The 21498-nt window shown below is 35.8% G+C and overlaps 2 protein-coding genes across 3 annotated transcripts; both read right to left on the bottom strand.

Moving 5' to 3' along the window:
• Positions 1 to 6135: 6135 nt before the first annotated feature.
• Positions 6136 to 10853, bottom strand: LOC113857490 (probable 2-carboxy-D-arabinitol-1-phosphatase). Its single transcript, XM_027489447.1, has 9 exons — positions 10399 to 10853; positions 10210 to 10315; positions 9142 to 9358; positions 8923 to 9041; positions 8595 to 8693; positions 7938 to 7991; positions 7771 to 7869; positions 7397 to 7504; positions 6136 to 7042 (listed from the first exon to the last, which is right to left on the bottom strand). Exons 1-9 carry the CDS (start codon positions 10740 to 10742, stop codon positions 6671 to 6673), a joined length of 1518 nt encoding a protein of 505 aa, XP_027345248.1. The 5' UTR covers positions 10743 to 10853; the 3' UTR covers positions 6136 to 6670.
• A 1009-nt stretch (positions 10854 to 11862) lies between these two features.
• On the bottom strand, positions 11863 to 18780 carry LOC113859227 (probable ribosome biogenesis protein RLP24). Of its 2 annotated transcripts, none has more exons than XM_027492039.1 (5): positions 18665 to 18780; positions 18138 to 18247; positions 12567 to 12680; positions 12320 to 12456; positions 11863 to 12037 (listed from the first exon to the last, which is right to left on the bottom strand). In XM_027492039.1, exons 2-5 carry the CDS (start codon positions 18216 to 18218, stop codon positions 11863 to 11865), a joined length of 507 nt encoding a protein of 168 aa, XP_027347840.1. In that variant the 5' UTR covers positions 18219 to 18247; positions 18665 to 18780. The 2 variants fall into 2 exon arrangements, with proteins under 2 accessions (XP_027347840.1, XP_027347841.1); XM_027492040.1 differs by having other exon boundaries at positions 18138 to 18242; positions 18665 to 18734.
• Between the last annotated feature and the right edge of the window lie 2718 nt (positions 18781 to 21498).

The raw sequence follows: 21498 nt of genomic DNA on the forward strand, positions 1-21498 counted from the left end.
ATTAAGGTTGTAAGCTCTTGTACATGTCAAAAAGATCAAAACATCGTCATTTGTACCTTCTATAGCTATATATACATGAAGTATATACATTAAACACTAGCCCTTACTATATTGATGGCTTAACCAAAAAAGTTAATTACTCTTCATCAATTTCAAAAGTCTAATATCTGTAATCTGTAAAGAGGTAAAACTGTAATAAAATCATTAAATGAGAAAGAATGGATAGGGAATGTGGATGTGTGATAGACAACATGAAACAGCGCATAAGGAGCATCATTACTTTCTCATGTTGAGGTACAAATGTAAGGGCATGTTGTTTGGGTGATGGACCCCATAAGGTCTGGTCCTGCTTCGGCATCTTCTACCTTCCTCCTCATTATGAATCAAACATTCAAGCTTGCTTATGGTAAACGTAAAGATTCTATACATGTAACTGCATCTACAAATTACACAAACCGTGGAAAAGAAAATGTTGCTTCTCTCCATGTTCCCAAACACTCTAAAAGCATCTTCTAATACAAAGCTAGACTAATTATTTTTAGGTAGAAAAATAAATAAATTAGATACTCTCAACCAACAAAGACTTATTATATATATACATATACAAGTTTTTAAAGGCAACTTGGAAAGAAATTTTGTGAGGATATTGGTGCTCATATGTACAAGAATTTTAGTTGATATTTAAGGGAGGAAAAGGAGAAACTATAAAAGGTGAATGAGAATGCATGCTTCTTGTGAATTTCCTGGCTTGTAAAGAAGGCATGTTAACTTTTTCTTTTCTTTTCATCTACATTTTTAACTTTTCCCTAACAGAGTGGAATAACCAGATTCCTTATAAACTATACGTTTCTCTTAGCTACTTACAAATTACACTGTTAACACAAATTCCTTAAATTAAACAAGAGAAGCGTTTCAGCTTGCCCACCAAGCTAATTGAAACTGAGAAAAAGGGGGGCATGTCTTCACTCTTCACTAAGTAACCTGAAAATCCCTTCAACCTTTTTGTTCTGTTAATTAGTAGTCCACATAGCTAACTTAATCTATCCCAGCTTAGGCCTTTACTTTTAGAAAGTTCATGGTAGTAGCTGGTAATAATATAATAGAGACCAAAGATCCACAGTAGGGACTCATGAATCAAATCCATATGCTATGATTAACTAATTATAATCTCTGTGTCACAATTATATATATAACATTGCAAAACAATAACTTTAGTTAGTATATGTGACCCCAATTCGCTCTTCTTTTTTCTTGAGAATTTAATAGTAGTGGCTCAGAAGACTAGTTGGATCCCATTGTTTTCTTCTTTTTCTCTTTTGATGCTAAAGATTAGTTGCGTTAAGATTCTAAAGGATGATGCTATCTAACTAAACGCAACGTGAGGGTGACAATTCAAAAGGGTAGAATGGAATCCAACTGAAAAGGAAATTATTGAGCCTTGGCCTTATGTAATACCAAGAAATTCTCCCCAAGGACATCTTTTCCTGACAAAGGTAAATAAGAACTTTCTTTTGACAAATAATATACCAACTCCTCTTGTTTAGTTTAACTTATATTAAAAAAATTATTATTTATTTTTGTTAATTCGTTAAAAAAATAAAAAGTAATTACTTATCTAAATTTTTCTACTATTAAACATGCAAGTATAACCCAAAAGTAAGCACATTAATATAAGGTCTCATTGTGTTTACACATATAGAATTGATCTATCTAGCAAAAAAAATTGTATTTAAACTCTACCTTATACAATTTTTTTCAGGTCAATGACAACAGTAAAAATTAAAATTTGACTTTTATATTTTGGGTGTTTAGAAAAATAGAGCTTATAGTTTATCCTGTTATTTATTTATTTTGAATTATGAAACTTGATGGAAGTTGTTACCTATCAGCGGAAATGTAGGGAATTGATAGACCAATTGGGCCAGCCAGGTAGCTCGTGAATTTAACCTTTTTCCCCACTTTAAATCAGGTTCATATATTCAAACTTCAAACCTCAAATTTACACTTTTTCAAAAAGGAATATTAATATTATGCTGAATGTTGACAACTAACAACTTGCACCTGATTAGAATGATCAAGGGACTCAGCAAATTCACCTATGCAAATTTTTCTTTTGATTATTGAACACACTCTGCAAAGTCCCCATTTAAACCGAAAAGTACAGAACAATTGGTATATTTGTGTTTTGCATTTTTAGGACATGCCATTGTCAAATAATTTGACATGGAATTTGTTGTTATCTTAAAACTAGGGAAAAAAATGTTCTCTTAATAATTGTGTAACAACACTGAATTATAGATATTCTCACAAATTCTGAAATACAATTAACCAATTTACGATGTTACTAACAATGCTCTCTTCTCACAAATCCTGACTGTTCTCATACATAATCATCAACTAAAACACCTCATGTTTGAACAAACAGTTTAAGCTATGATTAAGTCACCCTTCTTAATCTTTTTTTAACAGTACGATCCCTTCTCCGGGATGGGTGGGGAGGAAGTGCAATTGAGGGGGAATTTTGTCTCTTGAGGCATTAATTAGCTCTATAAGAATTCTGCTTCTCTTGCAACTTGAGTCATCATAGTTGTGGTACAAGAATAATGCATCAATATAATAGATTCGAAATAAAATATAATAAAACATGTTTTATTCTCAAATATTATATAGCCTTGAAGTTTATCTTGAAGTTTGTCCAATTCTAGAAGTAGCTGCTTGTAAAATCCATCAGAAGAAATTGCTGTTTCCTGGATCGTACAGTAATTCAGTGGATACTCCAATGTTGAGTTTGGTTAACGTTTATGGTTATTGAAGTACTGACAAATATTAATGTTTTATACTAAATCACATGGACTTGAGAGAGTACAATTCCATCTAAATGAACTTCAGCTTTAATGTGACATTCAACGACACAGTTGAGTTCTTAACTAAAGATACTGTTACAGAGGGCCCATTTTTGTGGGGGATGCTTTCAATTCCCCACAACCCACGATTTTAACTTCCAACTTAATTAAATATATCACTGTGGATGTCATCCTTTTCATTAGATAAAGAAATATTAAATCTATAAATATATTTTAAGATGTTAAACATACATTTGTTATTAATATGCTTATTAAATATTACTAAAATTATTATTATTGTTGTTGTCACAACCTTTTAAATATGTCTATATATGATGATGACTATGTAATGTCATACTAGTGTGTAAAGAATAATTTTATTAATCTCATTTTTTAAGAATCATTTAAACTAATTTTTTGTAAAATATATATCTATATATATATATATATATATATATAATGTAATAAACATTTTATTTTTTAATAAAAGTTATTATCACTGACTCATTAAACTCAGCTGAAATTAACAAAATCGATAAAAGAAAGTTTACAGCAGAAAGAGGAAAACTTTTTCTACTTTCAGTGGTAATGCTAATTAACTTTTTAAGCATTTTCTTTAGGTATACGTTTGTCAGAATATCTACCGACATAATTAGGGTGTTGCTAGCTATGATTTCTAAGAGAGGAACTTCTGAAAAAAGCTGACTAATCAACTGGGTATAAACTAATAAAATTAAGGATTTAGAACAATTAGTTTCGGTTTTAAATTAAAATTAATACATGTTTGTTTGCCTATGCAATTCATTTGTTTAGATATAACATACAATTGACTTGTTCTTAATCTCATGTTACTAGCAATTGGTGATCATGACAAGAAACCAAGCTGAATTAAGTATCTAACTGTGGGTGTCATCTTACTACCAACCCAGGAATGGCAATTTTTTTGGCCCATGCCTTTCTTTTGATAAATATTTTAAGGAACATATAGAAAAAAGAAAAATTATTACATGAAAATCATGTACAAAGTCAACGTAAATATTATTGACTAAATTTCTCAATTTTTTTTTTCATTTGAGTTTAGAACTTCCTAGCCAAGATCCATATGAAGTGGCGGCTTTTGTTTACCCTTATGAGTTTCATTAAATATTCTATGTAGTATTATTAGTAATAATCAAACTAAAATGACACCTCATCTACTCAAGCATGTGCAATTTAGTATTATTCAATCTCCACCAAAGATGAGTTAGAAAAATGCAGTGTAGTACTGAACATGAATAATTAATGAATCTCTCTTTCAATGACAATTAAGAAAAAGTAAAATTCTTGTTTTAGATGGGATTTTGGGTTGTTCTTGGAAGTTTGGTGGAGAGTCCATTTTCTTGTTAAGATTAACTTGAATTAACTTTAATTGATGAAAATGACACTTAAAATTCCAGCCGTACCTTTCTTCCTTCAAAATCTTGTGTCAGCATAAAAGATAATCTAAATATCATACTGACAATGTCGGAAAAATCAACAACTAGTTTCCGTGTGATGGGACGGATCAAATGATATATTCAATCATTGAATTTGAATTATGTAAACTTAATAGAGAGACCAATCCATAGTTGGATTCATGTTTCAACGATATGAATCAACATTTATTTTATCATTATTACTGTTATTTTGTGTTGAATTTACTTGTACAGATTTCTTAATGTATTTTTAAAACAAATTGAGTTGAATATTTTTCATGTCTACTAATTATGTATGTGCAATGTGTGTATCTTGTCTAAATTCACAATCTAAGGTAACTCAAAGGATGAGGATTTCCATTGTTTCATGAAAGTGACAAATTCTATCTTCTAAAATCCACCTTCTAATTGCAACACAATGACAAACTTTGCTCTTAAAAAAATTTGTACAAATTTATGCAGCCAGAGAATAACACATTAAGATGCCTTAACTACATTATTCAAAACGTACAACAAATTGCCGCTGTTAGTCCTTTTCCCCTTAACAATGGGGCAATGGACGATAGTTACATATGGCCTAACGTTATTATTCTCCTGGTTAAAAACATATATCAACCCCTTTAGAGGGGAATGTACAAATTGAAAAATATTTTGCAGTTTTTAGTTTACTAAACGAAGTAAAAGATAATCAAATGCGATAAACAGAGTATGAGGGCATCATTACTATTATCTCTTTCTTTTTAGTCAACTTCAAGGAGGATAGCACATAGACTAAGAAACGTAATTATTATTCTTTGCTAATTAATAGTTTAAAGGTGCTTATTATATAATCAATAATTTTTTTTATAAAATATTATAGTAAAGTTATATTAATAATATTTTTTATTAATTTTTTTTTTACTGATCATAGTAATTTTATCTGATTCGAACAAGATTATATCAAGTGAAAGATACATGTGATATATACACAAAAAATAATTTTTTTAATTAAAAATTATCCTTTTACTCATGTAAATAAAGACAGATAAATTTTTTTTCTACATGTAAATAAATAAATAAAATATATGGAGAGAAATTTATCCTATAATTATGAACCATATTTGACTTCACACTGCCTATGCTAAGATCTCTGCTGATTTATAATCAAAGTGCTAACTTTTACTTACCATAATCAGCTAAGTCTCACCTGCCTTAGCAGGGAAGCTGAGGCACAAGGTGTGGGATGTGGTGTTTGGTGTACGGTTGGGTCCAATAAAGGAGCTCAATTAAACTAATTAATACCCCAATTAACCTCTGTGTGTGTGTTTGGACATTATTTGTTAGTAACTAATAATTGCAGTTCTACAATTTAATCTACTCATCAGGAATATTGTCAGAAAACCCTTTTCTTTTTTTGGTCGAATGTCAGAAACTATCAATCAGTCTTGTTTCTTTAATTTCTGGAATCGCGAGTGTCAAAAGCAGGCCCAAAATACTGCAGACTCGAAAGCCCCAAAAAGGAAGTGCAACAACGTCTAAGGCCCAACACATACACAAAAAATCATATACGGGTATAAAACCCGTTGTCGTACATAACAGAATATAGTAATTTTAATAAATAAAGATACGAGTATTTTACTATTATTTTTAAATAATACAAAAATCATATCAAAATTTGTAAATTATTATTAACATATCTATAATAAAAAATATTTTCATATCACACATCTTATAAATAAGGATAAATAAATTTAATTAAATAAAAATAAATACAAAAAATTGAAAATAAAATAAAATAAAATAATTATTAAAAAAGTATCTGTATAAAGAATTAATATTCTTATATCACACATCTCATGAATAAGGATAAATGAATTTAATTAAATAAAAACTTGTCATCTTAGAAATAAAGTGATCTAATTTAAAATATAACTAGCTATACCTGAAGTCGCACCTAGTCTAATCAAAGTCATACGTATGTGGTATACAATTATTTAAAAAAATCATTTTGATAAATTTCCAAGCGTATTTAACATGTATCAGTACTCCATACCTACTGACTACGGGTGCGTATAACAAAATAAAGTCATGATTCAAAGTTAGTACCAATATTTAAAATTGCTATTGGCAAGGAAAAATACAGAACAGATGACAAAGTGATCTTGGATGATGGGTATTGTGAACTGCACCCATCACACTACCTTGAAGTGAAATACATCAGCAGGAAGGAAGAACCGTGTTGTCCCATCCCAGGTTACCTCACTGAGACTAAGATATCATTTTTGCTATCATGCCTTAAAATTTCAACAATCATGATCACGTTGAACCTCTGAAACTCGACAATGGGATGCTGGGTGTCATTTCAACTAAATATTAGAAATCACAAGTTTACAGTTAAAACTCTTCACCATCCTCTGTTGATCTGGTGATAGGGATGGACCATCTCCCCAAATGTGCAGTATAATTTATGCACCTGACGACACCTCTGCCCTTAGGTCCATCAGGGAAGTCAAGGACACTAATGCTCCCTGCATCAAGATGAAATGATCCCAACCAGTCTTTCGTCAAATTAAGGCAATGCCCCATTAATGCTATGTGGATCGCAGCATGACCAACTGCAACTACAACTTCTGACCCAGAGTCATCAGATATTTCATCTAACAGGGATCTCCAAGCTTTTCCAGATTGATCCCATAATGCTGTTCTCAGTCCACCATCAACTCTATTTAACCACCCAGGTTGAAATGGCGGAAAATTGGATTTATCCTGCAATAAACAAATAAAACTTTAGATAGAACATACTGACCACATAAATTGTTCACCAAGACACCAAGCTTTTTTATTTAGTACCAAAGTGGTACCAAACACTTAGTGAAACCTTTCACTAGTTTAAGTTCTTAGTACACAGAGAGGTAATAATTTTCTTCTACATTTCAATACTTCTAAATCATTTTTTTATCTACATCTTCAATTGGTACTTAGCAAATTCTTACGAACATTGCTTTGTCAATATTATATCAGTACATGAAACTGCATTAACTAGTATGGTCCTAAAAAATGTCTACAAATGATTGATCGATGCTTCCACATTTAAACACATCCAAGATGTAAATTACTTGCCATTTCAGATTGTTTGAAGATAGCTTCAATATCAAGGTTCCCCATCTGCTTCATTTCAACATAACGTGGCACACAGTCAGCACCCAGGCAATCTGCTGCTTCTTGCACCTAATTCATGTCTAACAATTATATTAGAGCAGGACAACAATGAACAGAAGTAGAAAACCCATGTTCTCTAAGTACAGGCACATATATGTACAGGGAATTACTCATGTGAGAACATTAGTTCTTTTGAACATAAGAACAAGTATAGTTGCATGTTCTTAATTTATGATTCTCACATTTTAAAAATGAAAACTATTTTCATTTCAAATATAAATGTGAGAACATTTAGCCTGATGGAACTTCCTGGAAAGTATCAAAAGTGAGCTTACCTTAGAGATGGCCACGGCAGTCTCAACACAAGCTTTGTTAGGACTGCTAATTATGGAATTCACTTTCAAATCAAGAAGTAGCTCTGCAGACTTCTGAGACTGTTATACATGCAAAAGGTCAGATGAAATAACATTGCCCTCGTATTTTTTATGATTGGATGCAGTACCTGTATGACACCAAGCATGTTCAACGGTTGATCACCAGTAAAAGGAAAACCGTCCTGTCAACACAAGGTACTTTGTTAAGAACCTGTATGTGAAAAAATGTATTTGGAATAAAGCTCGTAGATTTTGAGTGGAAGTACAACTCTAGACCGCACAGTCCGCTCTAATATCATGCCATGAAACTAATTATCCCAAAAGCTTAAGCTTTTGAGTGAAAATATATGAATGGTTTTACATCTAACATTTTCCATTTTGATGCAAATTTTGGTGTAAACTTCTAAAAATATTTGAGTAAACATCCATTTTGGTCATATAACAATCACTTTTGTAAATTTAGATTTATTTCTCTCAGCACCTTCCACCATACTTCCCATTCTAGCAAAAAGAACGTTTTGCAACTTCTATTGGATAGTAGAATGAGTCATGATAGCACTCGGTAAACTACTTAGTATTTCAACTAATATTGCTTGGGATATGTACAAATGTACTTCGCTAATAATAGAAAAGAAATAACTCATAAAGGATGGAGTATCCCTCCGCATATCAGTTATAACTTTCACATAAATGGAAAAAATAAAAACTCAAATTTTAGAGTGTTAGCTGATGATCCTTTGAACAGTTACATGTGGATCAAGTGTATTTTAGTCATTGCTTCATACCTCTATATTTCCTTGTGTGGATCCATTACAAACAAGTATGATTCGCCTTTTTGTATCTCTACCACTAGATTTCCCACCAGCAATAGGTGAACCAGGAGTCTGCATTAATAGTTCAATTCTTTTTAAAGGACAGCCTGAACTGTTGGACATATTGCAATTTGCGATAAAATTAAACATTTTTGTTTTATAAAGAGGGAATAACACAATCTGCATTCATATCAGCTTATAATATGCAGCTCTGTCATGGGGATAACAAAGCCAATCCCTCATTTAAACTCAGCTAGTCCATTTTGTGGTTCTTTTACCCGGTAAATGTACACCTATATACCTGATTTAAGCGGTTTAGGCAAATATGTGGAGAGCCACCCTCAGATCTTGGGATGAAATCCAGAACACTAACACCACAATTGCTCTGAAGCAAAGTTCTGAAATACTCGGACCCCAAACCTGGTAGTTTGAAATGGAAGAAAAAGTGAGCATGTTATTCAAATTGACACACTTTTGATCTTCTCATCATCAAGATTTCCTCAGAAGGAGAAACAGGTACCAATTGCTGTGGCAACAAGAGCCTGATTAACAGCATTGTGAGCAACCACAAGAACAGACCTGCTATCATGAGCTAAGATTTTAGTCCAGCAGCTTTTAGCACGCTCCCACAACTCTCTAACTGGATAGTGACCATCAATGATGAAATTTGCCGCATCCACCTGCCATTGGCGATAAGCAGAACCAAATCTCGCTTTCCCCTCATGCTTCAACAGACCCTATAAACACAAACAACAATGACAAGATCTGTCACGCCAAGTCACAAAGCCATAACTTAGTAACCCTATTATAGTCCTTAAAAAGATAGAAGCCTATTCAATTTGGTACCTTACAGATTAATTTTAACAATTTCATCTTTCAAAGTTCAAATTCTCAATATTATAATCTTTCCATCCTTTATATAATTTTTTTTAGGATTGCTACTTCAATTAGAAATATTTGAAGTCAGGAGAACAAAGTCAAATATGATGTCATACTGGTAACTATGGAAAGATGAATAGATGATATGAAAACAAAATGTTTTCTTTTCTCGAATCAAAGAGGCCTTAATAATTTTGTATTTTCATTTTTTTTTTCACTCTTTCATGTACAAATTTTAAAAAGGGAAACCCAGGTAAAAATAATGGTCTGAGAAGATTGCTAATAAGTGCCCTGAAAGCTATAAAGGCACTTTTTAAAAATTTGAAAATAAATGAATTTATGAAAAAAAAAAATACTATCACCACACTCTACCATAATTTCTAATATAATCCAACCTTGATTTATCATACTCAATCCATTTTTTTTTATTTATTCGCTCAAGAGAATAACATACACATAAAGGAGTGTAATTTAAAATTTTTATTACATTCAAATTACAGTTTTGCTACCACAGCCGCAAAGACTGAATTTAAACAACAAACAGTGGTACATTTATAACATGGACTGATGTTAACAAAGTGGTTAAAAATTATTATCAACTTTCTAACATTCCCTCCACTGTTAGCAAGTCTTTTTTTTTTTTTTTTAAATTATCAATTAGAACAAAAATGAAAAAAACAAAAGCGATAATTGTGTTAGGGTCGCATACTTGAAAGGAGTACAAATCAATTTCCCTCAAATCAAAATCCGGAATGATGGGTTCTTGGCGAGGTCCCCAAATGATTTCAGCGGTTCTCTTGGATCGAGCCAAAGGACTACATAACAACAGTAGCAGCAGCAACAATGAGCACAAAATTCAGAACTAGCGATGCCAATAAGAAGAAAAAGAAGAAGAAACCTCGAAAAGCAAGCATCGAAGTGGTCATCGATGAGCATTTGGCGCGAAGTCTCAGCCTGAGACTCGCCCTTCTTCGTCAAAACCGAGAAATTGGAACTTCCTTGGATCCTCCCTTCGGCGTTCCATGTGCTCTGGCCGTGCCTCACCAGAACCACCCTCTTTGCCGCCCTTATCGGAGGAAATGCCACCGAAACGCGCAGCTCGGAATCTAATTCACGCTTCTCTTCTATCTCCTTCACGCTGCTCAAGGAGCATCGAACGACGACGTTTCTGCTACGGTGCGGCGTAGGATGCAGTTGATGAACGCGCACTGGAGAACCACAAGGTCTTGCCACCATAAACATCTTACTTCGCCACTGTGCTTCCGTTAGAACTATGCTTTTATATATATGGTTCCCCTTGCTTCTATATCGCTCTGCGTGGAGGGAGATGCCTCCGGAATGACACGTGTCCGAAGAACCAGGGCTCTATCTCTTACAGCACGTGTATAAATTTCTTTGAAATAAAAATAAATAAATAAACTTACAGGATCTCCCTGTGTATTTTCTTATACGTTTGGTTAATCCGTGGTGGGAGATCGATATATGTTAAGTATTTATAATATCAGCAACAACAACAATAATAATAGTTTCATATTTAAAAACTGTTACTTCTAGTATCGTAACTATCATCTATTCACTCTAACTCGTTTTAACTGTTTTAGCTCAGAAGCTGAGCATTCACGACTCGTAGCCTCTGCCTCTGCCATAGTTATAAGAAAAATGTTAACAACATATGATCTTGATTAAAATACAATGCTGAAAAGATCTATGTTCTACTAATAGAATAATTAGTTAAATTATTCTCTAAACAAAAATGCAACATTAATTAAATTAATCCCGCGAAGGACAAAGATTACATAGAAGCATTTAACAGTCAAATTAGCTCTTGAATGTATATTTCATTAATCAAAGTAGTTATTTAATTCGTTATGTAAGGATTAATTTGATTAAAAAAATTATACAGTCAAAGACCATTAACATAATTTCCATCATCCAAGGACTGCATAATAGACATTATATTTTAGAGACTAGCTTAACTATTTGCTCTACACAAATACCAAATGCACATCTGGCAGGACAAGTAGTTCAAAACATACTACATAAAGTTTTATCTCCACTAGTTATTTGACCTATGTACGTTTTAGCAATTACTAGCAAGTTAACATTTGACTGGAGAATTGAATACTCATGAGATACGACACGTCCAAGGAGACTTCATGATGGCATCATACTTCTGTTTTGCTTTATATAATAGTTTGCCATTTCACGGTATCATTATTGTCAACAGTCAAAATTTTTCTTTCAAAATAATTTCATTCACAAAACTGATGAACGATGAATCAACTCGTAAGTTGGGCCTTAGAAGCGACCGAATCCCTATAAGGCACAAACATCAAACTGAGGGAGAAGTGCAGCATTGACATCACTCTTCCATGAGATGATTGTCCTCTGATTGTTGTTGGGAAACCCCAACTTTGATCTTCGGTAGAGTGAGAGAAGGCTCCTTTTGAAGGACAGAAGGAGCTTTGACCAGACTGATGCCCTGCTTCAACTCCCTAACTGCCTCCATCTGGAACTTGTGCTTCTTGCCTTTCATCCTATAGGAGATTTGACAAAATTGTCAGCAAAGAAAAACAAAACACCTTGTATTTATAAAGTTGAAGAGTGACAGCAACACACTCTTAACACATTTTTTCTAATATATTCTCAAATATTGGTTGAAATTTATTGAAAATCACAAAATTAATAGTGAAACTTGAAGGAGACCCACATATTTTTTGTGATTTCCAATAAATTTTAACCAATAATACAAAAATGTGTTGCTAGCATACCTTATAAAGTTTTCAGATTAAAAAAAAAAGGTGGGGTCAAAGAATAACCTATTCTTATGGTGTCGCTCTTCCCTGCTGATTCTGATTTTATCAATCACTGGAATGGACTTGAGGACTTTCTCAGCAAGATTTCTGTCATATCTCTCAGGCCTGTTTCGCTTTCTCTCTAACTCAAAGGTTGAATCCTAAAACAACATATAATAATGCTTAAGCATCTCCAAACCAATGAACCATTAAATGACATACATAGATACAAGACCAAGACAAAAGGAGAAAGAAGGTTAGCTTCATTTACCTTTGTCATATCCTTGCCATGCACTCGCCTATATGCCTTTGTCCATTTTACTTTCCGAGGGTTCCTCTTCATTTTAAAATTCTTGTGGCATTTCGATCTACAAAATCGAAAAATCTGAAGAACAATTGTCAGAAACCTGAATTACTTGTGCCATGTGAAGCAGAGCTATGAACATATATTTCCATTTATTACTCTAGGGTGTCTATAGTATTAACACCCCCAACCCCTCCCACACACACACACACAAATACTAACCTACTAGTTACTAGTGAAAATTGTTGAAAAGTCAAAGAAAAAAAGGCGCATGACAAAGAAAAACGCGTACAATTTTGGTGCCTAATGCGTTTTGAAATTAAGCGTTTCATTTGCCTATATAAAGGAAGCAATGAAAGGCAAAAAAGTGCAGAACAACTGAAAATATTTAGAGAGCAAAAACAGAGAAAATAATTTAGCTTCTGGTACAATTGGGTTACGAGTTGTGAATGGTTGAGAGTCATTTTTGAGTGTTTTGTAAACACTTAGTGTATTCCCTTTTCAGTAATATATCTGTAGCAGTCCGGAGACGTAGGCATTATTGGCCGAACTCTGTTATCAATTTTGTGTGTGCAATATTTCGCATTTATTTTTCACTTCCACAAATCTGACATTACAAGAAAATTCGGCATAATTTTCTCAACAACTGGTATCAGAGCTGGTTCGAAATTTTGCAATTTTTGTGAGGTACTATTTATGTGAATAGTAAAATTTGCAATAGTAAACTCGCAAGTACTGTTCACGTGAATAGTGAATAATGAAAAATTTGTCAGCATTACAAATTTGTTCACAGACGTGTTCTAAACACAGTGGTATACAGAAATTGTCAGAAACGATTCTAAGAAGAAGTCAGATTTGAGTGGGAGTGATGGCCGCAGATGAAGGAAAGGTGAAAATTGAAAAGTTTGATGGTACAGACTTTGGCTTTTGGAAGATGCAAATAGAGGACTATTTGTATCAGAAAGGCATGCATGAACCTCTCACAGGCAAGAAACCAGAGTCTATGAAGGAAGAAGACTGGAAACTTCTGGATAGAAAAGCTCTTGGAGTCATCTGATTAACATTATCCCGTAATGTTGCTTTCAATATAGCAAAAGAAAAGACTACGGCGGATCTTATGAAGGCTCTTGAAAGCATGTACGAAAAGCCGTCAGCCTCAAACAAAGTTCATTTGATGAGGCGGTTGTTCAACTTACGGATTGCAGAAGGCGCCTCAACGGCGCAACATCTAAACGAACTCAACACTGTCACAACCCAATTGAGTTCAGTTGGAATCGATTTCGATGATGAAGTACGGGCTTTAATTCTCTTATCTTCCTTGCCTGAGAGTTGGAATGCTACTGTCACAGTTGTGAGTAGCTCATCCGGAAGCAATAAGTTGAAATTTGATGATATTCGTGATTTGGTTCTCAGTGAAGAGATCCGGCGTAGAGAGTCGGGTGAATCATCAACCTCTTCAGTATTTCATACAGAGTCAAGAGGCAGAAGTTCAACCAGAGGAAGAGGACGCAGTAAATCAAAGGTGAGGCGTTCCAAGTCCAGAAATCATCATAGCTCCAACAACTCGAAGACTATTGAGTGTTGGAATTGCGGGAAGACAGGACACTACAAAAATCAGTGCAGGAGTGCACCGAAGAATCAGGAGGCGAAAGACGAGGCAAATGTTGCTTCCACCTCTGGAAGAGATGATGCGTTGATATGTTCTTTAGAGAGCAAGGAAAAGTCTTGGGTGTTAGACTCTGGAGCATCTTTTCATGCCACTTCGCAGAGAGAATTCTTCAAAAACTATGTTCCCGGAAACCTTGGTAAAGTTTATCTTGGTAATGACCAATCATGTGAGATTATGGGCAAAGGTATAGTGAAGATTAAATTGAATGGGTCTGTATGGGAATTGAAAAATGTCAGACATATTCCCGACCTAACGAAAAACTTAATCTCAGTAAGCCAATTGGCCAGTGAAGGTTACACAACAGTCTTCCACGGTGATAATTGGAAGATTTCAAAGGGTGCAATGGTAATTGCTCATGGCAAAAAGAGTGGTACTCTTTATAAGACAGCAGGAGCATGTCATCTGATTGCAGTTGCAGCATATGAAAATCCCAATCTATGGCACCAGAGACTAGGCCATATGAGTGAGAAATGGATAAAAATCATGCACTCAAACGGTAAGCTACCAGGTCTTCAGTCAGTAGAAATTGACATGTGTGAAGACTGTATACTTGGAAAACAAAAACGAGTCAGCTTTCAGACAAGTGGAAGAACCCCAAAGAAGGAAAGACTCGAGCTTGTTCACTCTAATGTTTGGGGTCCAACATCTGTTCCATCCATTAGTGGAAAGCAATACTTTGTGACTTTTATCGATGATCACTCCAGAAAGGTATGGGTATACTTTCTGAAATATAAGTCTGAAGTATTTGAGGCTTTCAAGATGTGGAAAGCCATGGTTGAAAATGAAACAGGATTGAAGATTAAAAAGATTAGAACCGACAATGGTGGTGAATATGAAGACACCAGATTCAAGAAGTTTTGCTATGAGCACGGGATCAGAATGGAGAGGACCGTGCCAGGTACGCCTCAACACAATGGTGTAGCTGAGCGTATGAATCGAACGTTGACTGAAAGAGCCAGAAGCTTGCGTGTGCAGTCAAGCTTACCAAAGCAGTTTTAGGCAGAAGCAGTCAACACAGCAGCTTACTTGATCAACCGAGGTCCATCGGTACCATTGGAACACAAAATACCAGAAGAGGTATGGAGTGGAAAAGAGGTAAAACTCTCACATCTTAGAGTTTTTGGCTGTGTAGCATATGTGCACATTAATGATCAAGGCAGGAGTAAGCTTGATCCCAAATCAAAGAAGTGCACTTTCATCGGTTATGGTGAAGATGAGTTTGGCTACCGCCTATGGGATGATGAAAATAGAAAGATGATCCGCAGCAGAGATGTAATCTTCAATGAAAGAGTGATGTACAAGGACAAGCATAGCACAAGCGCCAATAATGCAGAACAGATTGAGTTAGTGTATGCAGAAGTGGATGATGTCCCAGAAAATCCTGTAGTTGAGAATCATCAGTCAGAGGAATCAACTAAAGAGAACAGTGAGCTGCAGTCTGACACATCAGAGGCTCCTATTTCAACTCCTGTATTGAGAAGGTCTTCTCGACCTCATGTGCCTAACAGGAGATACATGGACTACATGTTGTTGACTGATGGAGGAGAGCTTGAAGATTATGTAGAAGCATGTCAAACCATAGATGCCAATAAGTGGGAGCTTGCTATGAAAGACGAGATGAAGTCTTTGATCTCCAACCAGACATGGGAACTAACTGAGTTACCTATAGGAAAGAAGGCACTTCACAACAAATGGGTGTATCGGGTGAAGGAGGATCATGATGGCTCTAAGAAATACAAAGCCTGACCAGTTGTCAAAGGATTTCAGCAAAAAGAAGGAGTTGACTACAGTGAAATCTTTGCTCCAGTTGTAAAGCTCAATACTATCAGGTCTGTCTTAAGTATTGTAGCTAGTGAAGAGCTCTATCTTGAGCAATTGGACGTGAAGACTGCATTTCTTCATGGAGACTTAGATGAGGAAATCTACATGCATCAACCTGAAGGTTTCTCACAAGAAGGGAAAAAGAATATGGTATGCTGATTAAAGAAGAGCTTGTATGGCCTGAAACAAGCCCCAAGACAGTGGTATAGGAAGTTTGAAAGCTTCATGCACAAGGAAGACTTCCAGAAGTGCAATGCAGACCACTGTTGTTTCTTCAAAAGATATAAGTCCAGTTATATTATCTTGCTACTTTATGTTGATGATATGTTAGTAGCAGGTTCAGATATGAACGAGATTAGAGATCTAAAGATGCAGCTGTCAAAAGAATTTGACATGAAGGACTTAGGTCCAACAAAGAAGATTCTTGGAATGCAAATCACGAGAGATAAGCAAAGAGGAATTTTGCAGTTATCTCAGGAGGAGTATATCAATCGTGTTTTACAAAGATTCAACATGGGCAAGGCCAAGCCGGTTAGCACACCTTTGGCCAGTCACTTTCGCCTATCCAAGGATCAGTCCCCTCAGACGGAGGAAGAAAGAAACTTCATGGCTAAGATTCCATATGCTTCAGCCATTGGAAGTTTGATGTACGCAATGGTGTGTACTAGGCCAAACATTGGCCATGCAGTGGGAGTTGTAAGCAGGTTTATGGCAAATCCAGGAAAAGCTCATTGGGAAGCAGTCAAGTGGATTTTGAGGTATCTACGAGGCACAACAAAGAAGTGTTTGTACTTTGGAAAAGGAGAATTAAAAATACAAGGCTATGTAGATGCAGACTTCGGAGGTGAAATCGATCACCGAAGAAGTACCACCGGTTACATTTTTACTGTTGGTACTACAGCTGTCAGTTGGATGTCGCGGATACAGAAGATTGTTGCTTAATCCACTACAGAAGCTGAGTATGTAGCAGTCACAGAAGCCAGTAAAGAGTTGATATGGCTTCAAGGTTTGTTAACAGAGCTGAGATTCATCCAAGAGAGGAGTGTTTTGCACAGTGACAGTCAGAGTGCAATACATCTGGCAAAAAATTCAGCATTTCACTCTAGAACCAAGCACATTGACATACGTTACCACTTCATCAGATCTCTGCTTGAGGATGAGGTGCTGACATTGAAAAAGATTATAGGAAGCAAGAACCCAGCAAACATGCTAACAAAGGTGGTAACCATTGACAAACTGAAGTTGTGTTCAACTTTAGTTGGCCTGCTAGAATAACAGACCAGAAAAGACTGCTGCATTGATTAAGGTGTGAAGACAGATTGAAATCAGTCTTCAAGTGGAGATTGTTGAAAAGTCAAAGAAAAAAAGGCGCATGACAAAGAAAAACGCGTACAATTTCGGTGCCTAACGCGATTTGAAATTCGGTGCCTAACGCGTTTTGAAATTAAGCGTTTCATTTACCTATATAAAGGAAGCAATGAAAGGCAAAAAAATGCAGAACAACTGAAAATATTCAGAGAGCAAAAACAGAGAAAATAGTTTAGCTTCTGGTACAATTGGGTTACGGGTTGTGAATGGTTGTGAGTCATTTTTGAGTGTTTTGTAAACACTTAGTGTATTCCCTTTTTCAGTAATATATCTGCAGCAGTCCGGAGACGTAGGCATTATTGGCCGAACTCCGTTATCAATTTTGTGTGTGCAATATTTCACATTTATTTTTCACTTCCACAAATCTGACATTACAAGAAAATTCGGCGTAATTTTCTCAACAACATGAATCAACGATAATCAATGTATTTGACAGGTGATCTAAGCAATCAATTCAAGCATGAGACGAATTTACCGAGTCCATCCATGGTCCATACGTCATAGATGATTAGAAAGTAGCTAGCAATTTTACAGCAGTCAAACCTCACTTTTCAACTAATCCGACAATAGCAATCAATTCCATAGCTAACAGTTCTCTCGAAGCGCGAATACAAATGAACTAGCACATAGATAAGAGACAAATTTATGAGGAGAATAGGGCAAGAGATAACACATTTTACCTTTGCATCATTACGAACAAACTGGATTCCATGTCCAGGGTATATGGTAGAAGAGCAGAACCAGCATTTTTCCAATCTCATTGCACCTCCACCCTAAGGCAAAACCTTCACTACAAAAAAATAACAAAAACGAAAAAAAACAAAACATTAAAACAACAGTGATAAACTATTCAATATAATAGACACATGTTGTTAATATCCACCATCTACTTATATTATGAAAATGTCAATACTCGATACTATGCTAAAAGCAAGCTGAACACCTGTATCAGTTAAATATCCAAAGCAATCAATAAAACAAGTATTTCATGCAGCAACAACTTCAAAACAACACTCAACAACGAAATTAAAATTCTAAGTCGAGAACTCCAGATTCTAGCATCCGTAAAATTAAAGTTGCATGGTTTAAATATTTAATTATTGTATCTTGTGATCAAGTTCAAATTAACCAAAATGGCAAATTACGCAGAACCAGTTAAGCGATGATTGATCGGTGAAACGAGAGAAAGGGTAAAGACAGAGAGAACCTGAGGAATAGTGGCCAGTAACAGAATCTGTTGAGGCTAAAATGCGAATGAATGAAGACGATAAACAGAGGGATCGCTGGGACAGTTGTTGCTGCTAAAACTGTTGAAGTTTTGAGGGTGGCATCGTCAGCATTTTTAGTTTAGGCTTATTTTACGAGTTATTTATTTTGCTTTTTTATTTAAAATTTTTTAAAAATTATTTTTTAAACAGAATTTTTATTTGTAATTTTTATTTTAAAATATAAATCTATAACAAAAATGCTTTATTTTAAATTAAATTATATATATGGATCGTTTTAAATTATGTTATTTTAATATTTTAATAATCTTTAATAAATACCCACGAATATTTATGGGTATTCGCAGATAATAATAACTCAATAAATTTGGATCAGTATTTTTTTAATTTTTTTTTGGGTGTGTGTGAAATAAACCTTTTACATAATGGTTTTTATCAATACGATTAGGTGAACTAATGAAGTAACTGTTTTACCTTCAGTTAAGATTAAATTTCAATTTTTAAAATAAATACATGTTAAAAGGGCTTGAAGAATAGTCTTGCAATATTTCAACAAGGACAAAATATAAAGTGTTTTGTTCTTTATCAGTTTTACTCATACAAATATTAAACAATGATAATATATGTACTGGGAAAGGAATCAACTCGGTTCCACCCTCAAGAAAAAGAAACCGAATACCTACTCGGCATACTGGGCCGAGTACCCCTCGTCAGGATTAAAAGGTAAATAATCCAATTAAAGATAATCAAAAATACTATGGGCCTTAATATAAAAACGGACTCAGGCCCATTAGCCCAATAGAATGTCTATAAAAAAAAGATAAGAAATATAGGTAAGAGGTTGACTTCTCATCATTAAATAACATTTATTGCTCAGAACCGAATCCTAACTTTATCATTGGAGTGCCTTTTACAGGTATTCTCCCTATCAGCAAATCAGCAGAAGGACGCCTGATCAGAGGTTTGAAGACAGTTGTTTCGCCAGGAAGGAACATTTTGGCGCCCACCGTGGGGCCCGATCAACTTCATCACTTAGGATTAAGCATGGTAATGACGAGAAGCCAGCAGGAAGGGACTTCTAGGCAATAAATGGAGGGCGTCACGCCAGAGGAACTAGTACCGGAAGTGGTGATACAGGGAGGAACGGAAGAAAGCATGCTAGCTGTACTGAGGCAGCTAAAGGCAGAAATGGTGGAGATGAAGAAGGATCGCGAAAGAGATGCACTGGAACTCTCAGCCCTACAAAGGGAAAATGTCGGCCTAAGGGAGGAAATAAGGACACACGTCCCCTCTCTTACTACCCCTGTCGTCCAAGATCAAGGAGAATCATCAGCGCTGCAAGAAAAATCAAGACAGGTATATCAATCGGTAACCGAAAATGACCGAGACGAACTTGTGAACCGGAGCCCGTTCATTCATCGCATTCTAGAAGCCAAGCTGCCCGATAATTGGAGAGGGTTGGTAATAGACAAATACGATGACACATCCGACCCCGGAGAACATGTGGACACCTTTACAACGCAGGTCGGTCTGTACACAGAAAGCGACGCCTTATGGTGCAGAATCTTTCCTACTTCACTTCGAGGACCTGCGCTTAATTGGTTCACCCGACTCCTCCCCCTCTCCATCGACTCGTTCGTAACTCTCACAAGACGTTTCAACTTGCAGTTCGCCACAAGCCGGCCCCATCCACTAACATCCTTGGCCCTAGTCAATATTCGCCAAGAGAAAGGAGAATCACTTAGAGCGTTCATGGAACGCTTTGGCAAAGTGACTCTTTCAATTCATAATTTGGAACCAGCAATGGCTATGCACCACCTAACAACAGTGTTGAAACCGGGACCCTTCGTTAATAGCCTCTGCAAAAAACCCCCGATCGACCTAGATGAGTTAAGGAGTTGGGCTGCGAAATATATGCAAATGGAAGAATTATCCGAATACTGGAGCCAGGTACGGATGGAACAAGGACCTAACTCAAAAAATGAAGAAAGAAGGGAAACCTTTAAAACAAGGCGGGGGAACGACAGAGGAAAGGAACTTGAGCGACCACCTCAAGGACCGAAGTATCCCTCCTACACGACGCTCAACTCTAATCAGTCCAGAATACTTGATCAAGCGTTGGCCACAGAAATATTGAGAATGCCTAGACGCGCTAACACTCCTTCTCGGGCAGATAAAAGTAAGTCTTGCCGATATCATCAGAACATGGGTCACACTACCGAAGAGTGTACGGCGCTAAGAGACAAAATTGAAGAATTGATTAAAGGAGGAAACACCTGCCTTTCCCGAGGAGGACTAGTGCTAGGAAGGGGTTCAGGAGCGTCAGTATCACTTGACGATGACGTCTCGGTTTCGTTACTACCTTCGCCGACCTGAGCCTCTTCATTCCTCCGGTTTGAAATAGACGAAACTTCGCCACTCCCCTCGGTTCCATTTATAATATCAACCTCAATGGTACTCGGCCCTGAGGCATTCGACAGGGAATCCTCCCACTCAATACGATCAGCCATGATAGAAAAGAAGTAAAGAAAAAATGAAACGCACCTTACTAGCAGTCGGTAGGGAAGAAAAGCCTAGGATCTCTGAACACTCGTCGGTTTGGAGCAAAGGTATGCAGGGTTCGGCACAGAGCAAAAGAGTAAGAAAGGGATGCAGGGACCACCACATATTTATAAGGGACTGATGTTGGGCAAACGAAAAGACGCCCTTTCGTTTCAAACCATTAGATCCCTTCCAGATCAACGGAGGAGATGGAGCACCCCTTCGCTTCACATACCCTCTGACAAATCCTCAAAACCAACATTCTAGAATATTC

This window comes from Abrus precatorius, unplaced genomic scaffold (assembly GCF_003935025.1).
Source record: "Abrus precatorius isolate BTA unplaced genomic scaffold, Abrus_2018 Scaffold2, whole genome shotgun sequence".
NCBI lineage: Eukaryota > Viridiplantae > Streptophyta > Magnoliopsida > Fabales > Fabaceae > Abrus > Abrus precatorius.

Bases quoted from the DNA above. Each gene is read 5' to 3' on its own strand.
- LOC113859227 (XM_027492039.1), bottom strand. From the start codon at position 18,218: ATGAGATTGGAAAAATGCTGGTTCTGCTCTTCTACCATATACCCTGGA. The intron at 12,457-12,566 runs GTAAATGAAGCT...ATGTTGTTTTAG, and splicing joins ATGGCAAGGATATGACAAAG to GATTCAACCTTTGAGTTAGA. The intron at 12,038-12,319 runs GTTATTCTTTGA...AATCTCCTATAG, and splicing joins GAGCGACACCATAAGAATAG to GATGAAAGGCAAGAAGCACA.
- LOC113857490 (XM_027489447.1), bottom strand. From the start codon at position 10,742: ATGTTTATGGTGGCAAGACCTTGTGGTTCTCCAGTGCGCGTTCATCAA. The intron at 9,359-10,209 runs GTATGCGACCCT...TTGTGTTTATAG, and splicing joins TTGATTTGTACTCCTTTCAA to GGTCTGTTGAAGCATGAGGG. The intron at 8,694-8,922 runs GTATATAGGTGT...CTATTAATGCAG, and splicing joins GCCTAAACCGCTTAAATCAG to ACTCCTGGTTCACCTATTGC.